The 16,587-nt window shown below is 44.3% G+C and overlaps 1 protein-coding gene across 1 annotated transcript; it reads left to right on the top strand.

The window, feature by feature from the left end:
* Positions 1-7,852: 7,852 nt before the first annotated feature.
* Positions 7,853-8,800, top strand: LOC123377058 (olfactory receptor 52E4-like). Its single transcript, XM_045029465.1, has one exon. It carries the CDS (start codon positions 7,853-7,855, stop codon positions 8,798-8,800), a length of 948 nt encoding a protein of 315 aa, XP_044885400.1.
* Positions 8,801-16,587: the final 7,787 nt, after the last annotated feature.

Raw genomic sequence — 16,587 nt, 5'->3', positions numbered from 1 at the left:
CAAGCCTGACCTTAAAAACATCCAAGAATGGTGATTCCACCACCTCCCTAGGGAACCCATTCCAGTGCTTCACCACCCTCCTAGTGAAATAGTGTTTCCCTAATATCCAACCTACACCTCCCCCACTGGAACTCAAGACCATTGCTCCTTGTTCTGTCATCCGCCACCACTGAGAACAACTGAGCTCCATCCTCTTTAGAACACCCCCCACCCACGCACAGATAGTTGAAGGCTGCTATCAAATCTCCACTCCCTCTTTTCTACTGCAGACTAAACAAGCCAACTTCTGTCAGCCTCTCTTCATAAGTCATGTGCCCCCAGCTCCCTAATCATTTTAGTTGCCCTCCTCTGGACTCTCTCCTATTTGTTCACATCCTTTCTGTAGTGTGGAGGCTGAAAACTGGACACAGTACTCCAGATGTGGCCTCATTTTGGTTGCCATTTGCTGGACTCTTTCCTATTTGTTCACTCCTTTCTGTAGTGTTAGAGGGAAATTATCACTTCCCTCGATCTGCTGGCAATGCTCCAACTAATGCAGCCCAATATGCCGGTAACCTTCTCGGTAACAAGGACACACTGCTGACTCCTATCCAGCTTCTCATCCACTGTAATCTCCAGGTCCTTTTCTGCAGAAATACTGTTTAGTCACGCTGTCCCCAGCCTGTAGAGGTGCATGGGAGTCTTCCATCCTCATTTCCGGACTCTGTACTTGTCCTTGTTGAACCTCACCAGATTTCTTCTGCCCCAGTCCTCTAATTTCTCTAGGTCCCGCTGGACCATATCCCTACCCCCCAGCACATCTACCTCTCCCCCTGGCTTTAAGAGAGGATGTAGATCTGACTGAATAAATTGTTGTCTGTGAAAATGATAATGACCCTCCTGACAGAGGGGAGGAGGAACTTCTCTGGGCTGGTAAAACACAGGAAGGGGCCTGAAAGGGCTGCTGGGAGAAGGCACAACGCTTTGCCCAGAGAGCACAGATCACCATCACAACCCTCTAGTTAAAGTGTTTGGAGGGGGATTGCAGGGAAACCCCAATGGGGGGGTGGACTTTTTCCATGGGCATAACCCTGGGTTGGAAGGTAGGTTCAGTGAGGGCTGGACAACATGCAAAGTGCTCTTACATCCTTAAATGATCAGACCCTTGAATACCAAATTCTCAGTGAAGACCTTGAACTGAGATCCCCACTGAAGGGGACACTGAGGGGTAAGGAAAGCCAGTAAGTAACCAGATGTTAAGGTTCAGGAACTAGTTGAAAGCCAAAATGTAATTTCAACAAACCACACTGTGGTGTAATAAATATACCTGGGAACGCCTAGCTGTAATAAAAGATTTGATGTTATTGGTAAATATCACGATCTAAAGTTAGTTGCTAATGGTAAATCTTATGACAAAAATGTTTTGTACTGATGGTAAACCTATGAAAAGGTGAAACAGGCATGATTTTTGGGGAAAGCTTTTGGACATACTAGGAGTAATCAACAAGACACTGTACATGACTATTGCTTCCCAGAGAACACCTGTTCACAGGCTCGAAGCTTGTCACAGTAGGGAAATGAAATATACCTGGTCTGCTGTCTGGAGGGGGAAACTGAGGCACAACACCTCATGGCATCGATGAATCCATGTACTGAGTTACAACTAATTGGAAAAACACAATGGTTGACAACGCTACACAGAAAGTACCTTAGACAATTTCTGATATCACTAGGCTCATCTACAAAGTGTTGACAGGTACATACAAGTTTGGAAGAACACCTGTGGATAACACGACAATGTTTGTAACACTTGGGATTTGTATGATCAAAAAGTAAGGAGAGCCTTGAGCACTCTGCTTCTGCATCAGCCAGTGACTGACAGTCCTGCAGTGAACTAAGAGAAGAAGTGTGACCCCAAAAGCAACACCCTGGCACCCCCATGTTTACCTTTGTGATATGATTATTGTGTGATTTTTATAAAGTATATACAATATGTGATGTATTTGTATACATCTATCATTTTTGTACCTAACATTCTGAAAGCATGGAAGGGCATGTGATCAGCTTCTGTGACTCTGGACTCCATCTTGTGTTTTTAGTTTTCCACTGACTGTGCTGGGGGCTTTTGCTTGGAAAAATGAAGCTCCCTCTACATGGCAGAAACTATAAAATGTGGAAGCAACAACATCACTTGGCCTCACTCTCCAAACAACTCAACACCAAAGACGTTAGAACCTGGGACTGAACTGGGGCTGTGGTCCCAGGCTGAAGGGATTTCTGGCCTGTGTATGGAAGAATGGTGGATTGTTTGTACCATCAGGGTGACACACGGCTTGATTCAAAGCCTGTCTAGTGCATAGAACTTAGATTGTGATGTTTATTTCCCAGATTTCAACTTTGTTCTTTACACTATTTATAATCACTTCAACAATCCATCTTTCTGTAATTAATGAATCTGTTTTACATTATTTTCCTTAATACAGAATGTTGTTTGAAACGTAAAAATGAAATCTGCTCAGGCTGATGTATTGTCCTCTCCACACTGAGGGAGGGGCAGGCTGGGAAATAAACTGACACTAGTCAGGCTTTTGGCCAGGGCAAGACGGAACAGCCCTTGTGTCCTAGGCTGGAGAGCTGGGGGGAACTGGCTGGAGCCTCTCTATTCTAGTTTCATGGCTGGGTAGTGAAATCATTCATGTACCTGCAGCTGGGTGTGTCCTTGGCTGTGCATAGCTGTGTAAGTGCAAGACCTGAGAGGATTGCAGCTTGTCACAGCCTCACAGTGTGAGAGGGGGCCCAGACTGGTTTGCCAGAGGGCTCGGCGGTCCCCAGTTCCAGGTTGCACCCCAGGGAATTACTTCCCCCGCCCCAGTGAACAGGCCCTGTAAGACTGGGAGTCCATTTTCCTTTTGATATGTGGTCACTTTCTGACAGAGAGACCCTGGTTATGGAAGGGAAGTCAGGACACTTGGGTTCTGTGAGTCAGTGTCTGTGTGACCTTGGACAAGTCATGTCTCCCCGTGCCTCTGTTCACAGATCGGTGAAATGGGGATGGTTCATAGTGACTTTTCTTTGCTAGGTGTTTTGAAGATACATCAATGAAAGCCGCCACACAGTATAATGATAGTTACTGATGAGAAATAGCGATCTGTGATCCCTTAGCGACAGCCCCATATGTTTGCTCTAAGTGCTTGTGTCTCCTCTTAGTCAACTTACTTCGGATCTCTCTGTCTACTATCTACCCATCTATCCTGAGAATTAGGCATTATCCCTAATTTTCTTTCTCATCAACTATAATTTTTAAATACATAAACACAAACATACAGAGCAGCCAACTCCTCTCTGACTCAGTGCAAAACCCACTAGTTTTCATCTCCCTTTGGGAAGGTTCCTTAATTGCTGTTAATGCTAAAGCTGGATAATTAGCACAGAAGTGGAGACAGGCTTGTCTACATCCTGTTTACACTCAACTCCTCCCTTCTCCTCTAGAGGCTGAGCAAACCCCACTGGGATTACACGGAGCTATATTAGAAACTGTGCACACCGTTTGTCGGCTCTCGGCGTGGGATGCTGCTGCAGATGCTGGGTTCAGAGTGGTGTGGGTCATGGATACCTGAGGGGGATTCCTAGGAAGGACACTTCCATCTCAGAATTCACAGGTACCCATCTCTTGCTGAGGAAACGTGGGTGTGGAGGGACAGAGAGTAAGTCTGTGTCCTTTCCGCTCTGCACAACCATGACACATCCCAGGGCCCTTGCCATAAGTGATGAGTTTGCTAAAGAATCCCTGGCCAAAATGTCACTGATTACTGAGCACCCCTGCTCATCCTCCCTGATAGCCTCCAGCCCGAAGGTGGTGCATTTCAGTGGCACAGTGAATCCTTCAGGATGAAAGGTGTTAGTAGATGTGCAGTACAAGCCAAATTCTGAGACAACGGCCCATGCTTTCCTCAGGCCCCACATTTCTCCTAGCTTCATTCGAGAAGTCTGCTGAACTGTTATACCTGTACATTTTTTTTTTTAAAACAATACTTCTTGAAGTAGATATGCAACATGTGATATTTCAGAACAAACTCCAAAAATTTGGCAAATTTATAAGCAACTGGAAATGAGTTCTTCTAATGGAAGTTGTCAGACTTCCCGATCTACTTCCCGATCTACTTTCTTTATCAATAGATCCATAGGGTTTAAGGTCAGAAGGGACCATTTGATCATCCAGTCTAACCTGCTGTAAAACACAGGCCCATTACATTTCACTCAGTTACATCTGAATTGAGCCAAAAGACTTGTGCGTGACTAAGGTCGGGTCTACACTAGGATTTTACATCATAGAATGATAGAGCCATAGAGTTATAATGGAATGCAAAGGACAGCTAGTCTATCCCCTGACAAGATGCAGGATTTGTTTTGTCTTAGTCATCTAAGACTGATGGCCATTCACACGACTTTGGAAAACCTCCGCAGAAGGAGCTTCCATGACTTCCCTGGGAGTCTGTTTCATTGGCCTCCTGTAGTTAAAGTTTGAAGATTTTCCTGAAATTTAATTTAAATCTGCTAGGCTGGAATTTTAACCCATTGCCTCTTGTCCTGCCCCTCTGTGTTAAGACAGAATAACTTTTCTCCACCTTTTTATGGCAGCCTTTCAAGTGTTTGAAGACCACTATCATGTCCCCAAGTAATCTCCTCTTTTCCAAGCAAACATCCTAGTTTCTTAGGTTTGCTCATACAGTTTGCATTCCATCCCTTGCATAACATTTGTTACTTGTCTATGGATCCTTTCCAGATTCTCTACATCCTTTCTATACCTCGGTGAGCAAAATTTGACACATTTCTCCAACCGAGACCTAGTCCACACGGAGTAAGGAATACTATCATGTACCATGACTTGCATGTTATACTTCTGCCAATATAACAAAACATAGTATTTGCCTTTTTTGAAACATTTTTCCTAATGTCAAACCTAAACCACCCTTGCTGCAATTTAAGTCCATTGCTTCTTGTCTTCTCTTCACAGGTTCAGGAGAACACTTTTTCTCCCTCCTTGTAACAAACTTTAAAACTGTTATCATTTATGCCTCAGTCTTCTCTTATTCAGACTAAACAAACCTAGATCTTCCAGTCTTTCCTCATAGGTTGTGTTTTCAAGACCATTAATCATCCTTTTCTCCAGTTTTTCCAGATAAGTTTGAATGTTTATCTGATTCTCTAAAGACTTGCAACCCCTCCCAACTTATTACCATCTACAAAATTAACAAGTTTACACTCTATGCCATGATCTAAATTGTTGATGACGACATTGAAAAGAACCGGAACAAGAACTGATCCCTGAGGAACCCCACTTGTTATGCCCTTCCAGCATCACTGTAAATCATTGATAACTAGTCTCTGAAAGCGTTTTTTCAACCAGTTATGCACACACCTTTCAGTAGCTCCATCTAGGTTGTATTTCCCTAGTTTGTTAATGAGAAGATCATGCAAGACTGTATCAAAAGCTGTGCTAATGTCTACATATACCACAACTGCTGCTTCCTCACATCCACAGGGCTTGTTACCCTGTCAAAGAAAGCTATCACGTTGGTTTGACACGATTTGTTCTTAATGAATCCATGCTGACTATTATTTATTACCTTATTGTCTTTTAGATGTTTGCAAATTGATTCCTTAATTATTTGCTTCATTATCTTACCTGGTACAGAAGTTAAGCTGACTGGTCTGTAATAGCCTGGGTTTCCTTTATTTCCCTCTTTATAGACAGGCACTTCTGGTATCTCCCCCGTCTTACATGACTTTTCAAAGATAATAGCTAATGGCTCAGATCCCTCCTCACTCAGTTCCTTCAGAGTATTCTAGGATGCATTTCGTCAGGCCCTGTTGACTTGAAGACATCTAACTTGTCCAAGTGACTTTTAACTTGATCTTTCCCTATTTTAGTAGATGAATCTACCCCAGTTTCACAGGCATTCTCTATTTCAGGTGTCCAGACATGACCAGCCATCTTGGTGGAAACCGAAACAAACAATGGTTAATCCCCATCACTGCTAAATATTTGGCCCTAATTTCGAGCTGGAATTTGCCTGGCTTCAGCTTTCAGCCCTTCGGTCTTGCTCAGCCTTTGTCTGGTAGATTAAAGAGCCTGTTATTACCCATGATTTTCTCCAAATTAAAGTCTCTGCTTGATCATCTTTTTGATAAGTTAAAGAGATATACACATTCAAGTCTAAAGATCCGGCATTTACTCTATCCTCCAATCATTTTTCTGGGTCTTCTCTGCACCTTCTCCAAGTTTTTAACATCTTTTTCCAAATGTGGACCCCAGAACTGGATGCATTTTGTTTCATCAGTGCCATGTGCAGAGGTAAAATCCTTTCCCTGCTCCAACTCACCAGCTAAATATTTTCCACTACTTATTCAAAGGCCTCTGAGAAATCAAGGTTCGTTGCCTCAGTGTTGTTCGATTGATCCACCAAATGTGTACTCTTTATCAATCAATGTGTACTCTCATAAAAGGATGAGATCAGGTTTATTTGACAAGATCTTTTTAAGTTGCATCCTTTTGGTGACTGGCATTAATTACATTTCGAGACTTTTTTTTTAACTAATCCCATACCAGCTTTTCCATTGTTTCTTAACCTTGTCAACTCTTTTATAAAAAAAACCCAACACTTTCCCTTTATTTTTTAATACTTTATAAATAACATATATTGGAATTAACATAAATCTTTTTTAGGATTTCATTTGTTCTTAATGTAATCAATAACCTCCTTTTTGTGATCCATAGCCCTGCCACACATGGACTTTTCCCAGATGTCTGAACTTTCTTTATTAATTTTCCTAACTTCCGATTTCTATTGCTAGCCAGCTATTTCCCCTTTTTCCTCTTGTTACATATTGCTTCCCTCCCCCAATTGCTGCCTTCACTTTACCATGAAACTGATTTTTTACCCAAAGTTTTTCACTTTGCTTACTCTGGATTTGTGAGTTTTCTGATATCTAATAAAATGTTATCAAAGAATTACCAATTCATATTTTTCTGTCTCAATTTTTCCTCCCATTCAGTTTTGCTGACAATTTTCCTTAGCTTTAGGGAATTAGTCCTCTTGGAGCACTAAGTGACTATAGATAGTACTGATTGGGAACTGTCCATTTGAATGTAAATCGGTTTCATTTTTTTATTTTCCTCTCCTATAACATATGTCCTCATCTTTGTCTCTTGTGAAAAACAAAGAGTCCCAGACTTTTCTGTCCTTAATAGAGACTGGGTGACCAAACTGAACAAATATCTCGAATGCGTTATGCTACATCCCATATCTTAGTGATCTGAACATTGTTTTCTTTTGTCCACTACTGTGAATGAGCAGGTGATTCTCTTGAGCTGCTACCAATGGTGCCCAGGTCCTTCCCCTAAGGTATGTTCTAGTTGGGATGTTCCTCTCGGCACACCCCAAAAGCTTGTTTTTTTTCCCCTCTCTGATTTTGAGCAACTGGATGAATGGGGAAATCCCTTCACTATGGACTCCTTATCCTGGCTCTCAGGAACAATAATGGAAAACCAGTATCCACACTTGTGTTTCCTGCTGGTTCCTCTAAAGGTTCCCCCACCACAAAAGGTAGGAATTCTTAATGCAGGGAGCACAATACAAATATGGAATTGTATTTAGTAGGGTCATTGTTCATAGTTATTTTCTCTGAATAATGAAAATGTAATTTTTCAATGTGTTAAGAGAGATCAATCTTCTACTCCCATGAGAACAGCCTCCACTACTGGAGTCTCATATTAACGTTGTCTCTCCATTCAGGCATTTCTACTGCAACCATCAACCAAGGTCCTCAGACACCCTTATGCCTCAGAATTGGACACTTTCTCCCCTATGCCATGTCAGATTCTAACAGAACCGACTTCACCAACCCCTCCACCTTCATCCTGCTGGGCATTCCTGGCCTGGAGGCAGCCCATATCTGGATCTCCATTCCCTTCTGTGCTATGTACGCCATAGCAGTGTTGGGGAACTTCACTATCCTGTTCATCGTGAAGAAGGAGCCGAGCCTCCATGGGCCCATGTTCTATTTCCTCTGCATGCTGGCCTTCACCGACCTGGTCATGTCCACATCCACCATACCCAAAATGCTGAGCATCTTCTGGTTCAATTCCAGGGAGATCAATTTCAGTTCCTGCCTCACCCAGATGTACTTTGTTCTTTCATTCTCAACAATGGAGTCTGGAATGCTTGCCGCCATGGCTTTTGATCGCTACGTGGCTATCTGCAATCCTCTGAGATATTCCACTATCCTGACAAACTCTGCTGTGGCCAAGATAGGCCTGGCCGTGGTGATGCGCAGTGGCATACTCACATTACCCTATCCCTTCCTGGTTAGGCGATACCCATATTGCAGAACGAACATCATCCCACACTTCTATTGTGGGCATATGGCTGTGGTGAAGCTGGCCTGTGCTGACATTCGCATCAATAGTTATTATGGACTGTTTATTCTTTTCTCTGTGATCGGAGTGGATGTGTTTTTTATTGCCGTGTCCTATACTCTGATCCTCCGGGCCATCTTCCGCCTCCCCACAAAGGATGCCCGGCTCAAAACTTTTGGGACCTGCATCTCTCATCTTTGTGCCATCTCAGCTTTGTACATCCCAGATTTAGTCTCCTCTCTCATTCAACGGTTTGGCCACAATGTGCCACTACATTTCCTCATTCTTATTACCAGTGTGTATCAGCTGGTACCCCCCATGATACACCCCATCATTTACGGCGTGAGGACCAAGCAGATCTGGTGCAGGCTGCTCCAGCTCTATACTCCTAAAGAGACCTAAATGTTTTCTCCTTGTGCTCTGGCTCATAAATTAAGCTGGTTGGTCCATGGTGTGATGGCTCCTCCCTGAATCACCTCCTACACAGACAGAGAGACATTAAACCCTTCCCTGTCCTTACTGTGCTGCGTTAATGTGATGAACTGGAGAGCCTATCTATGTACACTAGACTGGGTTGCCACCTTTCTAATTGTTGGTAGCTGGATCCCTGGAATTACAATTTTGCCCCATCTCTTTTGTGAAGCCTCGACCGTGTGTCTTCTCCCCAAGGTCCTGCCCCTGTCACTTGCTCATGTCTTCCTCCCCCCCTTGTCAGCTGCGACCCAGTCATCTCTAAAACCAATGTGTTCTCACAACTTATGGCAAGTCATTTAAGGGGCATTGTTTAGTGTTAACATTTTAATGTTTATTCTTACTTTGTTACTAACTCTGTGCAGAGAGAGACTCCTGTGATCTGTCTCAGCTCTGGGAAGGGAGTGGGGTATAATTTGTTACAGCAGGAGGCAGATACACCTGAGGTCTAAAGAAGAAGATCAGAATGGCCATACTGGGTAAAGCCAATGGTCCGTGTAGCCCAGTAGCCTGTCTTCTGAATGTGCCCAGTGCCAGGTGCTCCAGAGGGAAAGAACAGAGCATGGCAATCAGCCTGTGATTCATGTGGAGAAGCTTGGCAGAAGGGAGCAGAAGCCCCGAGCTGAGACTGCCTCAGCTTCGTCTGGCAGGAGTTCAAGCCTCCAGCCATAGTGGAAGTCACCGGGGGAAGGGAAGGGCCCTGGCTGCAGTAGCAGAAGAGCCCCTTAGTTCAGGCTGCCCCAAGCCCTAGCCACAGCCACAGAGCGGAGGCAGGAGCTGTTGGGGGGAATGTGGAGAGAAATGCTACTCATTTCTGTCCTCTCCATCTTCCATACTGCTGCCATCCAGGGGTTGCTCCCTTTTTCCCTGTCCTTGGACGAACCTCAGGGGGAGGTTTTTTTCTCTCCCCTCCCTGACCCTTTAGGGGCTGCTCGCTTCCCTCCAGCTCCCTTTCCCTTTCTGTGGCACCACCAGTACAATCGCGTCACCAAACCAGTGGTCTGACAGTTTCTGGTGGACACCTGTGATTTCACGGGTAAGGTGAAATTCCTTCTACAGCATTGGGGAGACTTCTATCGCCTCTTCTCGGCCACAAGGTCTGTTTTGGAGGAATGAAGGGGAACCGGGAGGTAAGACATCCTCGTCTAGCAGTGGGACCGCAACTTCTGTGCAAACTTTTCAGGTTGGTCAGCGATTGTTCCAAGGCCAGCTGGGGATCGTCCTGCCCATGAGAATCCTCCTCAGCCCTCAGAATGAAGCCAACCATCTTTCAGCATTCAACACCAGAGGCTCTAGGGTGGTTCTCCATGTTGCCAGTATCTCTCCTTTCTTTGTGATGTAGGGTACTGTCAGGGTTTCCTCTCCACTCTTAACTCTGGTCTACTGATGTTGGACCCACACGAAAGACCCCCAGCTTAGGTTAAAAACTTCCCCAAGGCGCAAATTCCTTTCCTTGACCTTGGACGGTATTTCTGCCACCACCAAGTGATTTAAACAAACATTCAGGGAGGGGCCACTTGCGGAACTACTAACTATGCTTTGTAACCTATCCTTTAAATCAGCTTCTGTATCATTAGCCTGAAAGATCGGGTGCCCTGCCAGCATAGTTCCTCGTCCCATGCCTTCCCAACAAATGTTGTCATGAACCATGACAACCTCTCCTTGTTTCAATTTTTGTTCACACTGAAGCTGCGGAGGTTCTAGCACTCAGATTGTCCATTGGCTTCCTATCCCTATCCAAATATCAGGTGTTATTTGTAGCCCTGAGGATTAATCTGTTGGTCTGTATAAAATGTCTTTTTGATAAAGTGTGTAGGCTGCATAGATTAATAGAATTTGCAATAAGCTGTAATGAAGATACCTAGAAGCTTCTAGACCAGACATCCTGGCCTATTTCCTCTGTGACGCTGAAAGCAACCTTTAAGACCCTTACTCAGAAAAGTGATAATAGGAAACAAACCTACGCAAATTGTCTAGGGACTTTTCGAATATCTGCTAACCTTTCACCTAGTTAGGTGCAAAAGGACCTAACAAGTACACCACAAGATATGTAGATAGTTGTCATTTAATACGTACACAAAGGTCAGCCTATGAAAACAGGTACCCTCACCTTTCCATGGGGGAAAGACAAATTTGGGCATAGGAGGAAGGATTTCTCCCTATAAAAGGTGTGATAATCCACCATTAGGCAGGCGATACACCCATCCTTCTATTCTCCATCGCCTCACCCTGCCTACACCTACGAAAGCTGTCAACTACTGATAAGTCGTAGTGTTCTGTCCTTTCACAGCTGTAAGTATGAAATAATTCTTAATTTCTACTTCACCTCTAAAGCATCTATGCTAAGAAGGGTTTAATTCATAACCAGTTTCTTTATAACTATACTTCCTCTAGCAAAGGTGTGAAATCTTCTGAGTGCTATTGCTGCAAAGTGCATTTAGAACTGTGTAATATCATAACATATCTCTTAAAGAACTGTGATATTTTGTAACTTTGTAATCAAACTGCTTTTAACATTTTACATTTACTTCTTGTTTCATTGATTTTAAATAAAAGGTCTTGTTTGACTAAACTTTGTCTCAGTGTAAATTCCTGTTATACCCCAATCTCCTTGTATTAAATTCTGTGAAGCCTGATTCAAGACGAACTTTTATCTTCTGATCACACATATTGGCGAGCCATACCCATATTATTAATATCTATCAATTATTACTAACATTATTAATTAATTAGAAAATTAATTATTAGATACAACTAAATTAGGTGGATAAATTCCACTGTCCCTATTAACCCTCCCCAAATCAGGCTACATATTCCAAGAGCACCAAGAATAAATTGGCTAGGTTCACCAGCTGGTTTAATTGTCCAAACATCGCAGTGAATCACCCAATCCCACATGCATCCTCCCCACGTACCTGGCAGGATTCAGTATGTGGGAACCCACACCCCTCTGACTGGCCCTTACGCTTGGAAGGAGCACTGCAAGTGTCTGCATTTCCACCCTGAAACCCTCCAAGTATGTCTCCAAGGCCACGATTCAGATGGCATCCCCGAGGCATTTGTAAGGACAGTGGGCCAAGTCTGAGGCTCAAGATCACTCTGAATGGCCATCAGCTGGTCATTCAGGAAATCCTGAAATTCTGAGCAGGCCAAATCCCACTGCAATGCCTTCCCTGCCTCAGTGATGTTGAGTACCATCCTTGTTAGCAATTCCTGGGTTATGTAGCTGAGGGTGGAGATAACATGCAGTTCATCGATTCCAGCCTGTACATGTGCTCCAGTAATAAGTCCCGTGTAAGCAGCAAAGAATCCTGTGGCACCTTATAGACTAACAGACGTTTTGCAGCATGAGCTTTCGTGGGTGAATACCCACTTCTTCGGATGCAAGAGAAAGTCCCGTATCTTTCTCCAGCTGCCCTAGTTTTTCCTCATGCTGTTGACCCTTGTAAAGAGTCCAAATTGTTGCTGCACTATTGGCACTCAAATCTCTTTTCCTTCTTGAGACAATCCATGCCCTTTGCTCTGCAAACCAAATGGCAGCCCTCTTGGAGCAATTAGGGTATACAGAGGTGACCTGAAAACTGGATAATGGCAGTGTGAATGTTACAATCCCTAGTGTGACATTAACTATTGTCCATTGATATCCTAGCACCTCTCCCTTTGGTACAGTGTCATACAACATTTGTTGGTAAACAATTCTCATATAGCTCCGAGAAGCTTCACCATTAAGGGCATCGGAAGAGGAATACTGCAACTTGGTGCAGGTTAAGTTACTGGTTATTGGGATTACTTCAGTACAGGTAAAATTGCCATTAGTGGAACACACTTTCTGAGTGTGAGTTTGATCATTTACTACTTGGGTAAGCAAATAACAATGAGGACCCCTTCCTTCCAGTATATTGCAGGCTCTGGGAATGGCCGTCATGTCAATCCCATTATGAAACCCACTCATCTCAATGACGGATTTCTTGATGCTAGTTTGTAGTGATCTCATAAACTTCTATCTCTACTGACCCATCTGTTTTCCACTCAATCTTTCACTTGTATGAGATACTCTCAACCTTGTAAAATCATTTTTCCAAACAATATTTAAATAAATCACTAAGGTGTGAAGGCCTTGGCCATTGAGTCCCATTTGAATACATGGGATTGTTGATATTTGGGAGGTAGTGGTTGTGGAGGAGCTGGTGGGGGCAGTGTCTGTGGCAACAAGGCGCTTTTGGTATTTATCATTCGGAAGCCAATTAGGCAGGGAAGTGCAGCCTGATGGTACTTGTTCATAAGTGCAGAGCCTAGCCCAGCCCACCACTCAACCCCACACTCCCAATCACGGTCCCTCCAAATTCCTCCCTTCAGATTTACAACACTCTGTCTCCTCCACCAGGGCCAATTCTTAATGTCCTTTGTAGTCAGGAATCCCTGGCTCTTGGCAGTTTTGGCAGAGTGAGTGTTCCTTCTTCTTTCCCGGTATAGTTGTGGTGCAGGATCATGCAGGGGGGAGATTACTAGCGGCATCATCTTGAGACAGTGGGGCCTTTTTGCAGTGAGAAGCGTGGGTCCAGGCAGTCAGGCATTGACACTTCACAGCGGTGTTGGTAGTCAGCAAAACTTGATAAGGGCCTTTCCAGCATGGGGTTAGAGCGGTCTTTTGTTGAAGGATCCCTGGTTCCAATGAATGGCAGGGCTGCTCAGGAGCCTTAGGTAGTTCCTCCTTCACCTGTGAATAAAGAGACCTAACACATTGCATTAATGCCTGACAGTTAAGCATTGTATCATCCATCAAATGAATGTCCATTTGGGCAAGGGTCAGAGGAGGCGCTGCTGGAAGTCACATTGTCTGCCCTGTCAGGATTAAATGAAAGTTAAGTCCAGTCTTTCGGTTGGGGTTTCCCTCACGCTAACAAATGCTAATGGAAGGGCATCTGGCCATTTTAAGTTTGTTTCCACACAGACCTTGGCAAGTTTATTTTTCAAAATCCCAATCTGACATTCTACTGTCCCGGCAGACTGCAGATGATGGGGACAGTGGAGGCTGTGTTGGATCTGCAAGGCTGCACATAACTCTTTTACTATCTATCAAGTAAAATGAATTCCATTATCACTGTTAATACCAACAGGTATGCCAAATCATGCTACAAGACCCCTAAGCAAAATTTTCACAACAGTCTTGGCATCTGCCCTCCTACAAAGTAAGGCTTCAACCCAGCTTGAAAAAACATCAACTAATACTAACACATATTCATAATTACAGCATTTAGACATTTGAATAAAATCAATCTGAATATTTAAAAAAGGTCCCCAAGGAGGGGGATGCACTGCCTTTCTAACTCTGACTGCTTTTCCAACATTATATTGCTGGCAGACTGCACACTGTTGACAGTAATGTTGGGCTACAGAAGAAAATTTTGGTGCATACTAGTCTTGTTTAACTGCAGCAATCATCCGCCCTTTGCTCACATGTTGCACCTCATGGTTCACGCGAGCAAAGTAGGGGAAGAGCACCTTAGGTACAACCAGGCGAGTACCCGGGGGCGCGAGAGATGATCAGGATGCAAAGTACACCCAGGAACACTCCAAGAACATTTTTTCAGCTTCTGGTGCCGCGTTCTGGATCTTGGCGAGGTCTTCAAGGGAGGCTAGTAGAGGTTGCTCAATCACAGCAAGAGTTTACGCAGCCTGAGGGCCAGAAAGGGCCGTGGTTTTGGCTGCTGAATAAGCCAAAGCATTTCCATGTGTAACTTTAACATGAAGGGTTTGGTGAGCAACACATTTTACATGAGCAACAGATTTGGGCAACAAAAGGGCATCCAAAAGAGACATTTTTAATAGGGGAACTAGAGGATGTTAGGAAGCCTCTGTGTTTCCACAGTTGGCCATAGTCATGTGCTACTCCAAAAGCGTAGCGGGAGTCAGTATAAATAGTAACAGCTTGATCCTGTGCCAAAATACAGACTTGGGCTAAGGCAGCAAGTTCGGCAACCTGGGATGAAAATACAGAGGGAAGGAGGCCACATTCAATGACAAAATGCAAAGAGCACACAGCATAGCCAGCAACCAGATTTCCCTTAGGATCTCGCAAACATGAGCCATCTACAAAATAAATGAGTTCAGGATTCTGTAGAAGCACATCCATGAGGTCGTCCCATGGACGGGTAAGGATAGACATCACAGACACACAATCATGGGGCTCTCCATCCTCTGGCCCAGGCAATAAGGAAGCAGGATTTAAAATGGGACAGCAAGTCAGGGTAATATGAGACAAGGATAGCAACACAAGTTCATAGTCGGTGAGGCAAGGGGTAGATAGATGTTGAGTCTTAGATTTTAACAGAAGAGCAGCCACAGCATCAGGCACCACAACAGTCAAGGGTGACCCTAGGACTATGGATTCAGACAGCTGCACGTATAGAGCAGCTGCCGCCACAGCCGGTAAACAAGAAGGAAACCCAGCTGCCACAGCCTCCAGGGCAGATCTATAATAAGCAAGTGGGTGGTGTTTATCTCCATATTTTTGCATTAACACAGCTAAGGCAAACCCTTTGCGCTCATGGCAGAAAAGAGCAAACGGTTTAGTGTCATCAGAAAGTCCAAGTGCTGGGGCACTACACAGGGCTTGTTTAATGTCCACAGAAGCATGCTCAGCATCTATCTAAATAATCAGCAGGGGACTCGCCTTTGTTTTGTTTACAGTTGATCTTTGTCTAATCCATGTTCCTGTGGCAAATTTCTGGAATGGTGATCCCGAGGTGATTCCTAGCCTGCACCCGGGCATCCCCATTTCCGGGGTCCACGTTGCACCAGTCAGCCTGAGCAAGTAGCTGTTCTTGGACTTTGGATGCCAGGATTACTCTCAAGAGTTGGCTAATGTCCAGCCATGATGGATTGTAACACTGAATCACTGTCTCGAGTTCCTCTCTAAATTTTCCTGGTTCTTCTCTAATACTAGGAAATTCCTTAACTAAATATCTTTGGTACCCTGGCGTCCAGCAGGCATGTACCGTGACCAAGCTTCCTTCACCATGCAATTGCCTTAAGCAGGCCTGGAACACTGTCGACTGGTCTTGTCGGCTCCTATTGTGATTGGCAACAGGGTTGTAAGTATCAGAGCCGAGCGAGATGTTGGAGAGATCAGGAACAGCCCTTGGCTGTTGATGTGGATAGGGCAGCAGAGGGAAGGTTTTCTCTCTGGAATGAGTGGCCTGATCAGCTGCTCTGTGTGGTGGTGATGATGGCCCTATTGATATAGTAGGCATAACCTGTGCAGCCCTGAGGTGCTGGGGGGCAGGGGTAGCACAGGTTTCTGTAAAGGGAAATTGTGGTTTACTAATCTATAAGAGTCCTGTGGCACCTTATAGATTAACAGACATATTGGAACATGAGATTTTGAGGGTGAATTGCATCCGACGAAGTGGGTATTCACCCACGAAAGCTCATACTCTGATACATCTGTTAGTCTATAAGGAACTGGTCCTGCTTTGAGCAGGGGGTTGGACTAGATCCCTCCTGAGGTCCCTTCCAACCCTGATATTCTATGATTCTATGATTCCCTAACTGTGGGCGACACCAAATGGTGTAATGAGGCAGAGTGGTCTTGCACTGACCCAGAGAGTGAGGAACAATTGCAAAGCTACTACAGGGAATCTTATGAGGGGGGCTGGTATGAGTTATGTGGAACAAGTAAACAAACTGAAAGGTCTGATGGGAAACTATGTAAGGAG

Source organism: Mauremys mutica, chromosome 1 (assembly GCF_020497125.1).
Source record: "Mauremys mutica isolate MM-2020 ecotype Southern chromosome 1, ASM2049712v1, whole genome shotgun sequence".
Lineage (NCBI taxonomy): Eukaryota > Metazoa > Chordata > Testudines > Geoemydidae > Mauremys > Mauremys mutica.
This window is presented reverse-complemented; position numbering and strand designations above follow the sequence as displayed.